At 43.8% G+C, this 13,497-nt stretch overlaps 1 protein-coding gene and 1 long non-coding RNA gene across 2 annotated transcripts in view; both read left to right on the top strand.

Moving 5' to 3' along the window:
• The window catches only part of LOC126428228 (uncharacterized), a 405,107-nt gene that overhangs the window by 385,851 nt on the left and 5,759 nt on the right, over positions 1-13,497 (top strand). The window lies entirely within an intron of this gene.
• LOC126428227 (alkylglycerol monooxygenase-like) overlaps positions 1-13,497 on the top strand; it is a 213,019-nt gene that overhangs the window by 193,763 nt on the left and 5,759 nt on the right. Inside the window, exons 7-8 of the mRNA XM_050090144.1 lie at positions 6,573-6,707; positions 9,462-9,575. Of these exons, the coding sequence (XP_049946101.1) occupies positions 6,573-6,707; positions 9,462-9,575 (249 nt within the window). The remainder of the gene's footprint in view (positions 1-6,572; positions 6,708-9,461; positions 9,576-13,497) is intronic.

The following is a 13,497-nucleotide window of genomic DNA, read 5'->3' on the forward strand; positions in this document are numbered from 1 at the left end:
CATCGCCTACTGCTCTTTGACCATACCTAGTATGAAAGTCACGCTGAACAGTTATTCCTGATCCACGATGCGCAAACGGTAGAACACAATTTTTCCTAGAACTGGCACATTGCTGTTACCTAGCGGGTCACATGTAAAGCTAGAGTGTTTGCTCTTTCCAACAGTATGTTGTTCACGCACATCTCAAATAAAACAATAGTAACGATTTTTTTAAATCGGATAATTCTTTTTGATATAGCCCGTATACTGACAAGTCTTGTGTCTTACATGGATTATAGATGCATCAGCTGTAGTTCAGCAACACCAAATAGACTAGAGAAGCCGGATAAGTGCCAGTATGAAGTTAATAGTCTGCATCGAAGTATGCAAAATAGACTTCAACTAACACTTTGCTGGTGGAAGTAAATGAAACGCCGTTAGAACAGTGCAGGAAATAAATCAGTCTAATTCATCTCGAAACGTTTTCGCTTCTTAAATGACTATTTATTAAAAAAGACTTAGAGAGCTCATTACAAAGTGCTATGCAGACACACATATGACTAAAAAGAACCTACTCCCCTTAACAGGATTTTACTTCGCTGCTTTAGCTTAACTGTGAATACGTTTCTTCTTCCCAAAGTACACTCCTGGAAATGGAAAAAAGAACACATTGACACCGGTGTGTCAGACCCACCATACTTGCTCCGGACACTGCGAGAGGGCTGTACAAGCAATGATCACACGCACGGCACAGCGGACACACCAGGAACCGCGGTGTTGGCTGTCGAATGGCGCTAGCTGCGCAGCATTTGTGCACCGCCGCCGTCAGTGTCAGCCAGTTTGCCGTGGCATACGGAGCTCCATCGCAGTCTTTAACACTGGTAGCATGCCGCGACAGCGTGGACGTGAACCGTATGTGCAGTTGACGGACTTTGAGCGAGGGCATATAGTGGGCATGCGGGAGGCCGGGTGGACGTACCGCCGAATTGCTCAACACGTGGGGCGTGAGGTCTCCACAGTACATCGATGTTGTCGCCAGTGGTCGGCGGAAGGTGCACGTGCCCGTCGACCTGGGACCGGACCGCAGCGACGCACGGATGCACGCCAAGACCGTAGGATCCTACGCAGTGCCGTACGGGACCGCACCGCCACTTCCCAGCAAATTAGGGACACTGTTGCTCCTGGAGTATTAGCGAGGACCATTCGCAACCGTCTCCATGAAGCTGAGCTACGGTCCCGCACACCGTTAGGCCGTCTTCCGCTCACGCCCCAACATTGTGCAGCCCGCCTCCAGTGGTGTCGCGACAGGCGTGAATGGAGGGACGAATGGAGACGTGTCGTCTTCAACGATGAGAGTCGCTTCTGCCTCGGTGCCAATGATGGTCGTATGCATGTTTGGCGCCGTGCAGGTGAGCGCCACAATCAGGACTGCATACGACCGAGGCACACAGGGCCAACACCCGGCATCATGGTGTGGGGAGAGATCTCCTACACTGGCCGTACACCACTGGTGATCGTCGAGGGGACACTGAATAGTGCACGGTACATCCAAACCGTCATCGAACCCATCGTTCTACCATTCCTAGACCGGCAAGGGAACTTGCTGTTCCAACAGGACAATGCACGTCCGCATGCATCCCGTGCCACCCAACGTGCTCTAGAAGGTGTACGTCAACTACCCTGGCCAGCAAGATCTCCGGATCTGTCCCCCATTGAGCATGTTTGGGACTGGATGAAGCGTCGTCTCACGCGGTCTGCACGTCCAGCACGAACGCTGGTCCAACTGAGGCGCCAGGTGGAAATGGCATGGCAAGCCGTTCCACAGGACTACATCCAGCATCTCTACGATCGTCTCCACGGGAGAATAGCAGCCTGCATTGCTGCGAAAGGTTGATATACACTGTACTAGTGCCGACATTGTGCATGCTCTGTTGCCTGTGTCTATGTGCCTGTGGTTCTGTCAGTGTGATCATGTGATGTATCTGACCCCAGGAATGTGTCAATAAAGTTTCCCCTTCCTGGGACAATGAATTCATGGTGTTCTTATTTCAATTTCCAGGAGTGTATAAGCTCCTTCAGAATGCCCTTCACTAACACCTTATAAAGCTGAAAATAAAAATGCGCCTTCCATTCGACCATGGTTCACTGAATGAGAAAATTCTAGCTGACAACTAAGCAGCATAGCCATCCTCAAGACAGATCTACAGAGATGGTATATTAACGAGATAAATTATATGTTGCAGAGACATATGAAGTTCAGCTTTATCTAGGATGGCTGAGGTGTGAATTGGGTTTTGTATTAGGGAAGGAGAGGTACTAGGATAATCTGGGCATCTGTGTTAGCTACAGTGCCAGGGTGGTGCGGTGGTTAGCGTAAAGGCCTAGTGAGCACGAGATCCAAGTTCGAACCCCAGCCTTGGGACAAGTTTATTTCATTCTGCAGCCTGTATTCATAATCATATCACTACAGAGATGAGTCTAAACAAAAAGACGGGGCAGGAAGTGTATTTGTGGATGGAAAGACTGAGGCGACAAATTTAAGCCCCCTGAAGTTCTGTCCATACTCACTGCAACACATTTCGCGATTTTAGAGGGACTTCAAAACGCAAAAGAAGAAAACGGTTCAAATGGCTCTGAGCACTATGGGACTTAAATTCTGAGGTCATCAGTCCCCTAGAACTTAGAACTACTTAAACCTAACCAACCTAAGGACATCAAACACATCCATGCCCGAGGCAAGATTCGAACCTGCGGCCGTAGCTGTCACACGGTTCTAGACTGTAGCGCCTAGAACAGCTCGGTCACCCCGGCCGGCGCAAAAGAAGAAACGGTCATAATTTTATCAGACTCGCGCTCAGCACTGACGTTGTAAAAATTCTATGATGACAGCAGTGCCAAAATTATCTAGTCTCTATATCGCATTACAGAAGCAGTGCAGGAGCTTTCCCGACAAAATAAGGTGACCATCATGTTATGGGTTGAAAGTACACAGAAGAATAAAGGGAAATGAAGAAGTAGATACTCCGGAAAAGGAACCTATGTACAGTGGCTCAGTGAAATATGATGGAGTGCCACCCAATGATGTTCTCCACAACATAAAGAAATTAAAAGGAGACACTATGCCGCATTGATGCCTAAACCCTCATGATATCCTTGGTACGAAAATTGCAATTTCAGCAGAAACTTTATAGTGACAACCACTCAACTTTGCTTCAAGCACGGGAGATTCTGGCGACACTTTGGATAGATACATTATCTTCATTAAATGCAGCAGTGAGAAAGTACAGCGTCTATCGACCTCTGGAACTACTTTGCCTAGAAACATTAAAACCCTTTTAGCAACAGAAGCCACAAAAGTGTAAAAGCTACTATACGATTTTATAACAGTGTGACAAATAAGAATACATGAAGAAATAATTTTTTTACATCATAATATAGTGAATCTTAATTTATTTAGATCGTTGAGTTTATATGTCGCGCGGGATTAGCCGAGCCGTCTAGGGCGCTGCAGTCATGGACTGTGCAGCTGGTCCCGGCTGAGGTTCAAGTCCTCCCTCGGGCAGGGTGTGTGTTTGGTCTTAGCATAATTTAGATTAAGTAGTCTGTAAGCTTAGGGACTGATGACCTTAGCAGTTAAGTCCCATAAGATTTCACAAACATTTGATTTTTTTAAAGTTTAAATGAATGTATCAGATAATTGTTGGTTCCATTGTCTGAGGCTGGCTGTACGGGTGATGCCCAAAAGCCATTAATAAATCAAAAACGTAAAAAGAACCAGAAAAGACAGACTTGTACCGATTCAGACATAATGAAAACCAGTCCAGGTAAACAATGTAGAACAGTTTTATTAATAAATGCATCAACCAAAAGCTCCTCATTGGAGAAAAATTAATCACAATAGTTCGTGAAGGACCGGGATCTGCACGGAATCCACGCAAGTCCGAATTTACGCTTTAGTGATGAAATAGGCAAAATCTGGTATTTATTTGGTAGCAGACAAAGATCCAGTCTAAGGTTCGCTTGGTAGGACAATATATGAAGAGAAGATCGGTGGCTGATACCAGAGTCCTTATGCTGAAAAGCCTTAGTGATGGCGGTGACACACTGGTATCTCGTTCAGCCGGCAGTGACTGGCGAATTGCAAGGCATCATGGGTAGAGAAGATTCCAAATGACACTCTGACGGAAGAACTCCAGGTGCAGTCGGCACTTGGCCCAGAGCTTCACGGAAGACTGGTTCGAAATATATTTTCCCCACCCTAGAGAGACAGATCACTTGCAGATACTACAGGAACTATTTGCGATCACAAGGCCCACGGAAGCAAACAGTTCCTCATGGGGCGGTGGCATCTACCGGCTCTCGCGCTACCTCCTGCTGGCTTAGTAAATGTACGTGATTTGAGTTCTGTCATCTGCTGTTATGAAACCTCTTTTCTGTTAGGCCGCTCGCATACCACAGGCGTAAGAGGAGTTGCAGGTCCGGCAGGCAAGTGGCCCATACATCTCATCCAGGGTGGTTCATTGATCGTGACCGGGCCAAATATCTCACGAAGTAAGTGTCAAACGAAAAAACTACAAAGAACGGAAGTTGTCTAGCTTGAAGGGGGAAACCACATGGCGCTATGGATGGCGCTGCCATAGGTCAACTGATATCAACTACATTTTTTTAAAAAATAAGAACCTCCATTTTTTTATTGCATATTCGTGTAGCACGTAAAGAAATATGAATGTTTTAGTTGTATCACTTTTTTCGCTTTGTGATGGACGGCACTGTAATAGTCACAAACATACGGCTCACAATTTTAGACGAACAGTTGGTAACAGGTAGGTTTTTTAAATTAAAATACGGAACGTAGGTACGTTTCAACATTTTATTTCGGTTGTTCCAATGTGATACATGTACCTTTGTGAACTTTTCATTTCTGAGAACGCATGCCGTTATAGCGTGATTACCTGTAAATACCACATTAATGCAATAAATGCTGAAAATTATGTCCGTCAACCTCAATGCATTTGGCAATACGTGTAACGACATTCCTCTCAACAGCGAGTTCATCTTCCATAATGTTCGCACATGCATTGACAATGCGCTGACGCATGTTGTCAGGCGTTGTCGGTTGATCATGATAACAAATATCCTTCAACTTTCCCCACGGAAAGAAATCCGGGGATGTCAGATCCCGTGAACGTGCGGGCCACGGTATGGTGCTTCGACGACCAATCCACCTGTCATGAAATATGCTATCTAATACCGCTTCAACCGCACGCGAGCTGTGTGTCGGACATCCATCAGGCTGGAAGTACATCGCCTTTCTGTCATGCACGAAACATCTTGTAGTAACATTGGTAGAACATTACGTAGGAAATCAGCATACATTGCACCATTTCGATTGCCATCGATAAAATGGGGGCCAACTATCCTTCCTCCCATAATGCCGCACCATACATTAACCCGCCAAGGTCGCTGATGTTCCACTTGTTGCAGCCATCGTGGATTTTCCGTTTCCCAATAGTGCATATTATGCCGGTTTACGTTACCGCTGTTGGTGAATGACGCTTCGTAGCTAAATAGAACGCATGCAAAAAATCTGTCATCGTCCCGTAATTTCTCTTGTCCCCAGTGGCAGAGCTGTATACGACGTTCAAAGTCGTTGCGATGCAATTCCTGGTGCATAGAAATATGGTACGGGTGCAATCGATGTTGATGTAGCATTCTCAACACCGACGTTTTTGAGATTCCCGATTCTCGCGCAATTTGTCTTGTACTGGTGTGCGGATTAGCAGCGACAGCAGCTGAAACACCTACTTGGGCATCATCATTTGTTGCAGGTCGTAGTTGACGTTTCACATGTGGCTTAACACTTCACGTTTCCTTAAATAACATAACTATCCGGAGAACGATCCGGACACTTGGATGATGTCGTCCAGGATACATAGCACACGCCCGTTGGGCATTTTGATCTCAATAGCCATACATCAACACGATATTGACCTTTTCCGCAATCGGTAAACGGTCCATTTTAACACGAGTAATGTATCACGAAGCAAATACAGACGGCACTGTCGGAGTGTTACGTGATACCACGTACTTCTACGTTTGTGACTATTACAGCGCCATCTATCACAAAGCGAAAAAAGTTTTCCAACTAAAACATCCATATTTCTTCACGTACTACACGAATATGTAATAAAAAATGGGGTTTCCTATTAAAAAAAAAACGCGGTTGATATCCGTTTGAGCTATGGCAGCACCATCTAGCGGGCCAACCATATCGCCATTTGGTTTCCCCCTTCAAGCTAGATGAATTTCGTTCTTTGTAGTTTTTTCGTTTGACGCTTATTTCGTGAGATATTTGGCCCGGTCACGATCAATGGACCACCCTGTAAACTAACAACCAAGTACTACTGGCGCCTATTTGCTTAAACTGATAAATATGGTACTTACTTCTAGATTACTTGAAACAAGTTGTTCTGACAACTGTACCCTACACTTCATCCAAACAGGCAGAAAGATGAAATCAGATTATTTTCTGGCCGTAACACCAGTTTAACCACAGAGTCCCCTTCAAAACGGCATGCCTCTTGTGTTGGCAGGTGTTCTACAACCAGCACGTGGTGGACAAGTGGCGTGCCATGGACAGCTGGTGGGACAAGTTGGCAGCTGTGTGGAAGGGGCCCAGCTGGCAGCCGGGAAAGCCCCGCCTGGGGCTCGATGAGGACAAGCTGGATGTAAGTGATGCCAACACAATAAAACACACAACATTTCATTACGTATGTGAATTGAACAGCTGAGATTAAGTGCTTTTGGGATTCTTACATTTTCTAATGCACTGTACAATAAGTTTCGTTGTCACACAGCACGTGAGTAAATCTGTCTCTGTTTTTTAAAAAAATCTGACCATTATCTTACCATCATGATTGAAGTTGAGCATCTCAAATCTCTTTTTTGTGTATTTTTAAAATACAGTATGAACATGATTTCATACTTCAGATCTCTGGTGGTCATCTGGAATTTGTGCAGCTACAAGAGGGATGAGCATTTTATTAATTATTTTGTAGTATACTTTGTAACAGGAACTTTAAATACTGTATATTGACTCCTCTGTCATCAGTACACAATGACTAAACCATGTCATCGAAAGCATCCAAAAGCCTACTAATAAACAGTAATATGGAGTTTGTATACCCTTTGTCTTTAAAAAAAGGGGACTTTCAACGAGGTATCTGAATGTCTCTGGAGGAATGGCAGGATATTTTCCCTCAAGAGCAGAAACTGGAGGTGGTAGCCATGTTTATTGCTGGGGTCTGGACCGAAGTCAACATTCCAGCTCGTCCCAAAGCTATTCCACTGAGTTCACGTTGGGGGTCTACAAATCCCTGATTCAGTCCTGTCTTCATTATGGGAGTCTTGCATATGGTTCTGATCACCCTCAGCATTGCAGATATTTGACCCTATTCATCTCTGTGGGGTCCGACTTATGGCAGGAGTCTTCCGAACCAGCCCTGTGAACAGCCTGCTTGTCTCTCTGTTACCTGTTATAACAATACCTCCACTAACAGTTAATTAGTTCAAAAATTATCAGGTCACGCACTCAAAAGTATGATCTTTTTATTGCGCAACTACAAGGTCTTTAATGTGGCAGGTACTTCTAAATCAATTGATTACAGTCACTGAAGAAAATTAACAATATCACTTACGTTGTATTTACCTGCCAGGATAGCCAAGAGCGCTAGCGCACTGCTTCCTGGACTCGGGTAGGCGTGCCGGCCCCAGATCGAATCCGCCCGGCGGATTGACGACGACGGCCGGTGTGCCAGCCAGCCTGGATGTGGTGTTTAGGCGGTCTTCCACATCCTACTAGGTAAATACCGGGCTGGTCCCCCACGTCCCGCCTCAATTACACGACTCGCAGACATTTGAAACACATTCACACTATTTCACGATTTACACTAGACGCGGACAGCTGGGGTACATTAATTCTGTACTGGGGGGTATGGGGTGGTGGCAGGAAGGGCATCCGGCCACCCCTTAAACTTAACCATGCCAATCCTACGCACAATGCGGGATACAGGCAGTAGCGAAAGAAAGATCACTTACCTTGTATTTGCATCCCACGACAATCTCGATCTGGCTTTGGCTCGTAATTAAAAATGTTGTCTAGGTAGCATGACTATCGCTGTTGGTGCGAAAGGCACTCGGATTTAACTACACCGACTTGAAGAACTTACAAAAACAATTTTTCAGGATTAATTTGATGATTTATGTTTTTCATTGCAGTGTGCTTCATACTTTTTTAAACAATGATCACTTGAAGATAATTCTTGACACTCACTTTTCACAAGAATTCACATTTATTAAACTTTTTGTACTTTCGCATGTTCAAAACATTACTTCATCATACAATTTCGCAGCCGTTACTGCTCTTAATAAAACTCACAACATTTTTCATTGTTCACAACTCACTCATATTTTAATTTCTGACACAAAGTCAAGGCTGTTCATATTCAACACAAAAACTTGACTGCCCTCTACACTTCCGCGCCAAAAAAATCACAAGCCAGCATCAAAGATAACAATAAGTACAAACATTTCACACTAGATATTATATCGATTTCAACATCTCAAAATATTTGAACAGAGTGAAAAATATGAGACATTACGTAGAAAAATATTCATTAATCTACAGTATCGAAAAATTGGGTTGGCAGGTGGTATGGTTTCACAAATAATGAACCATTACACTGTCAAGCACCAATAACAGCTGGAGAAATATGCCATACATGTTCATAGCTTCCCTGAAAGCCCAGTACCGTGTCCGTTTCGCTGGAAGTAAGTCTCATCTCCCACAGCAGCGACTCCGAACTGGGTTTGCAATTGCCTCACGCCTCCAGTGTCTCTGTTCAGAACTGCAACTTCCTCCACTGCCGTCTCTGGTCAGGGAGACATTGCACTGGCGCCATGGCTTGTGCCCGAACCTCAGATTTTTATCACTCTTCTTCAGTCAAAAAGATTCTGTTGAACACACGATTTTTCGCCACCTGTTCTTGGCTGTCCTTGAAGTATCAGGGTTTGGAAGTGATATTCACCGATCGCTCAACAGTTGGTGGATGAACAAGCTTTGCTTACAGACACACATGGTACGGTGAACTCCACTCTGTGCAAAATGGCTGCAGTGTCTTCACTGCTGAATTGATGGCCATTAAATTATCCCTTAGCCACATTTGTTCTTGCAGTGGCAAGAGTACCCTAATCAAAGTGACTCTTTTAGCAGCCTTCTATTGTAGTTTAGCAGGCTCAAGAACGTACAGTTTAATGTCCTGTAAAAGTTTCATGTCAATGGCTACAGTAGTTCCTGAAACACTGGGAAGCCAAGTCACTAAATTTAACATTGTCGGGATGAAGGGACTGATGACTTTGCAGTTTAGTCCATTTCACTCCAAACCAACCACCCAACCTAAACAGAGTATTTTTGTTTTGTACAGATCCGCAGCCGGGAGAAGTACGACGTGCGGCTTCCACTGTGGTGCAATGCCTACCTGCTGTTGCACTTCTGCGTCGTCGTCTACGGCTTCCAGGAGCTCGCCGCTAGGCACATGGTGAGCGCCAACACACACACAGTAGATACATCAGCGGCACCTTTTAAGTATTTAACCAACGTAATGAAAGAAAACTTTTATAACTCGGCCCATAGCTGCGCATACGGCGTCATAGGAGAGGGGACAATAGTAGTGGTTGGGACTCCTTCATGAACAGCCAGGGTGAGGTAGTGGACATGCAATTCGACAGCTGAAACTCTCACACAACATATCTCACATGAATGGCAAGCTCCTGCTGTTGTCTACAAACAATAGTATTAACATGTTATGTCAGTATGAGCAATACGATGACAAAAGTAGATTTCCCAAGTCAGTAGTTTCTCACTAGCGTACTAAAAACGAAGAGTCCAATAAAAATGATCAACAAAAGCAAATAAAGACTGACACCGCACTGCCAAAAGGAAATCCGATAAAACAAAAGTCATAAAAATGTAGCGCAACAATGTTGCTTGCTGTGATACTAATAAAGTTATTTATATTTATTCCAGTTACAGGCCACAGTATTATGCGCCAGGTAATTAAGTTCGGTCTACGATGAGCATCTTCAAGACCAGAGTACAACCAATTTCATTAATGACTTGCGCCAAATAAATTATTGTAAACTATTTGGCACTAATGGTTCTTTGATCGTTTGAGTGAATGGTTCCAACATTACCAATGCAACAAGCACTCATTTTCTTGAAAGTGGTTTGGGGAGAAAGTTGGGGCCCTTAATCTTGTGTAATATTTTTCCTTCGATTTTCTATGCTTCCCAATGTTCCTGCCATTTAGAGGAATTCACGAGCAAGCATTCTCTTTTTTTATGATCATAGTTTACCTCACCTAGAGATAGCACTTCTCTTGTATAAATCACATGTGATGTGAAAAGCAGCAGTCGTTCAGTGAGAAACATGTTTCTCACATGCCTCGTTTTTACTTCAATTTATTGCATAATGTATGAGTGTGTAGTGGGATTTCGATCAGTCTTCTGCACTACAGTAGAGGCTCAAGGTCCTGTGATCCCCTACACACGTTAACCACTATATTACTTTTAGTAAATATTTAACCTCTAGGAACGATACGCATTACCACAAAAAAAAAAAAAAAAAAAAGTACCCACCAGTGACGTCTTTAACTGCCCACATCAGTTTGCATCTCTTCATTTTCTGTACCTAAAATAATTTGGCGTCAGGTACTGCGACTTTTTTCGCAGCGTCACTGCAGTAATCCATTGGAATGTAGCCTACAGATTCATTCGAGTTATCAACAGTTGCACAGCATTGCTCCACAATAATGCTCTCGATAAAACCCCAGAGCGAGTAGTCACATGTTGAGAGGTTGGGGCTTCAGACAACTGTAACTGGTAATGGAAGTGATTCACAGCCAGTCCAGGTTTCTGAGAAAACGTCACGAAGATATTCCTGGACCAAAATGGGCAGGCGCATCATCTCACTGAAACCAGTGGTCCTCTGAGTCCTTGCTCTTCCAAATGAAAGATGAACAAATTGACGTTGACTGGCAGTACTATTTAAAAAAAAATTCGTCTGCCATCCAAAACAGCCTGTAACATAAAGCAGGAAATATTGCTATCCACTTTATCATAAAAAATATGGATTTTGTTTGACTAAAATAACGTTAAATAACCGGAAACTCCGGTAAATGGCACATTCTTGCTAAAGATCTCTTTGTCACACTTAATTTTAAACAATTTTTCGACAAAATTCTGAACACTTGTGGGTCGACATGCAGCTAATTTAGGTACAATTTCTATTCTTTGTGCAAAGACTGGGGCACGACCAGTTTCACTGACCTTTTTCGTGTCAATTTCAGTGGTGAATTTTCCACAGATGCTGCGATTTCTCTGCGTTGTTTCTTTCTTGTCCACGCGTCCCTCTCCCCCACTTCTCAGTTTATCTTTTGCACTACCAGTAGCAACTTGTGTTTCGTGCAATATGGCTTCTTTCTGGTCCCAACAGTGGGCCTGGTTCTGTGCATGCCGATGTACATGCATGCATTTCTGAAGGAACATTACATCACACTTCAGAACAACACGGGCACTGCAATATCGTTCTTATCTACCGACTTCAGGCAAGGGACTTTCAATTAAAATGTCTCTCCTGTAAAGGAATCTACATAATGAATGTAACAGTACAACTTGTAGAAACATAGTTGGCGACATATGGGAGTTTGGATCTGGTCATGAAGTGTGCTCGGACAACCTAATAGTACGGCGACCACTCGCATTAGCTGGGAAATCCGAGGGTCGTGTGCCAGTCTGGCACAAACTTTCACTGTCGTTGTTCCATCATACAATTGGTGTTTGTCCATATTCGCTTCTGCAATTACATTTAATGTATTTTATAATGGCTGTACTCGCCATTCCTTCAGAGAAGCATGCATGTCACTGCTTCATTCCTGGGGATATTACATTCTGCTATTTTCAAACGCACACCACACTTCATTGCTCTACTGGATTCATGTGTAGACTGTCACAGCTTCCTGAATTTCAATTCATGTGAGCTATTGGTGTATGTGAAAGTTTTCTTTGCTGTTATTCTATGTGTACATTAGGATTTGTCTCTACATGGATCTACATCTGTCTGGACATGGGTGCAAATCTATCACAATGTAGATTTAGACCCAAGTAGATGTAGACCTACGTAACTGTAGGGGACTATACACATATAAACAGAAGTAAATTATCTAGATATAGGTTCACTGAGATTTGGCTCTATATGTATCGAGGTGTGGTTTGTGGTTGTAGACCTGTGTAGAGGTAAATTTAGATTCATGTAGATGTCTAATGCAGTATTGCCTAAAAGAAGCTGCTTAAATGAGTCGGATCTTGCTATCAAAGAGATGCAAAGATCGGCAACTTGCTTTAAATGTATAGAAATGTAAAATTGTGGACTCCACAACATGAAAAAAATGTAGTATCCTACGATTATAACATCAATGAGTCACAAATGGAATCGGCCAATTCATACAAATACCTGAGTATAATACTTTCTTGTGATATGATGCGTAACGATCACATAGGGTCAGTCATGGACAAAGCAAATGGTAGACTCAATTTATTGGAAAAATGCAGTCAACAAAGGAGATTGCGTACAAATCTTTCATGCGATCCATTCTAGAATGTGTGTTGGACCTGTACCAATATGTCTAACAGAGGATATGGACTGTATACATAGAGGGCAGCACAAATACTCACTGGTTTGTCTGGCCCACAGGAGAGTGTCAGAGTGATACTGAAGAAACTGGCCTGGCAGACTCTTAAAGATAGACATAAGGATCTGGCCTTAAATGACGACTCTAGGCATTGTACTACCGTACCGTACATGTCGCTCACATAGGGATCATGACAAGATTAATTACAGCATTTGAACAATTACTGTTTCGTGCATTCCATACGTGAATGGAAGTGGAAGAAACCCTGATAACTAGTACATAACCTCTGCCATTCACTTCACAGTGGTTCACAAATCCAACTCAGTCTCTGGGTACTGAAGATAAATGGCAAGCAGTACAGCACATAATGGAAGAAGCAATCAGGTGGTGGCAGACGGTAAAGTGGGGCTTGTGAGAGTGTATGAGACAAGGTGGAGAGAGGCCTGCAGAGAGGGAGGGGTGGTTGACAGAAAAGATTATAAGTAGCAAGACTGTGGGAGCACTGGCAGGATGGAAGGCTGTGTGGCGCTGGAATGGGGACGGAGATGGGGCTAAATGGGTAAGGACAATGACCAACGAAGGTTGAGGCCAGGAGGGTTGCGGGAAATTCAAAAATAGTTGATGTTTGTGAGAAGGATCGAGATGGCACAGGCTCTGAAGCAGTCACTGAAATGAAGAACACCATGTTGGGCGGCATTCTCAGCAATGGGGTGATCCAACAGTTTTGTCACCACAGTTTGTCCATGCCCATTCGTGTGGACAGACAGCTTGT

The sequence above is a fragment of the Schistocerca serialis genome, chromosome 12 (genome assembly GCF_023864345.2).
Source record: "Schistocerca serialis cubense isolate TAMUIC-IGC-003099 chromosome 12, iqSchSeri2.2, whole genome shotgun sequence".
Classification (NCBI taxonomy): Eukaryota; Metazoa; Arthropoda; class Insecta; order Orthoptera; family Acrididae; genus Schistocerca; species Schistocerca serialis.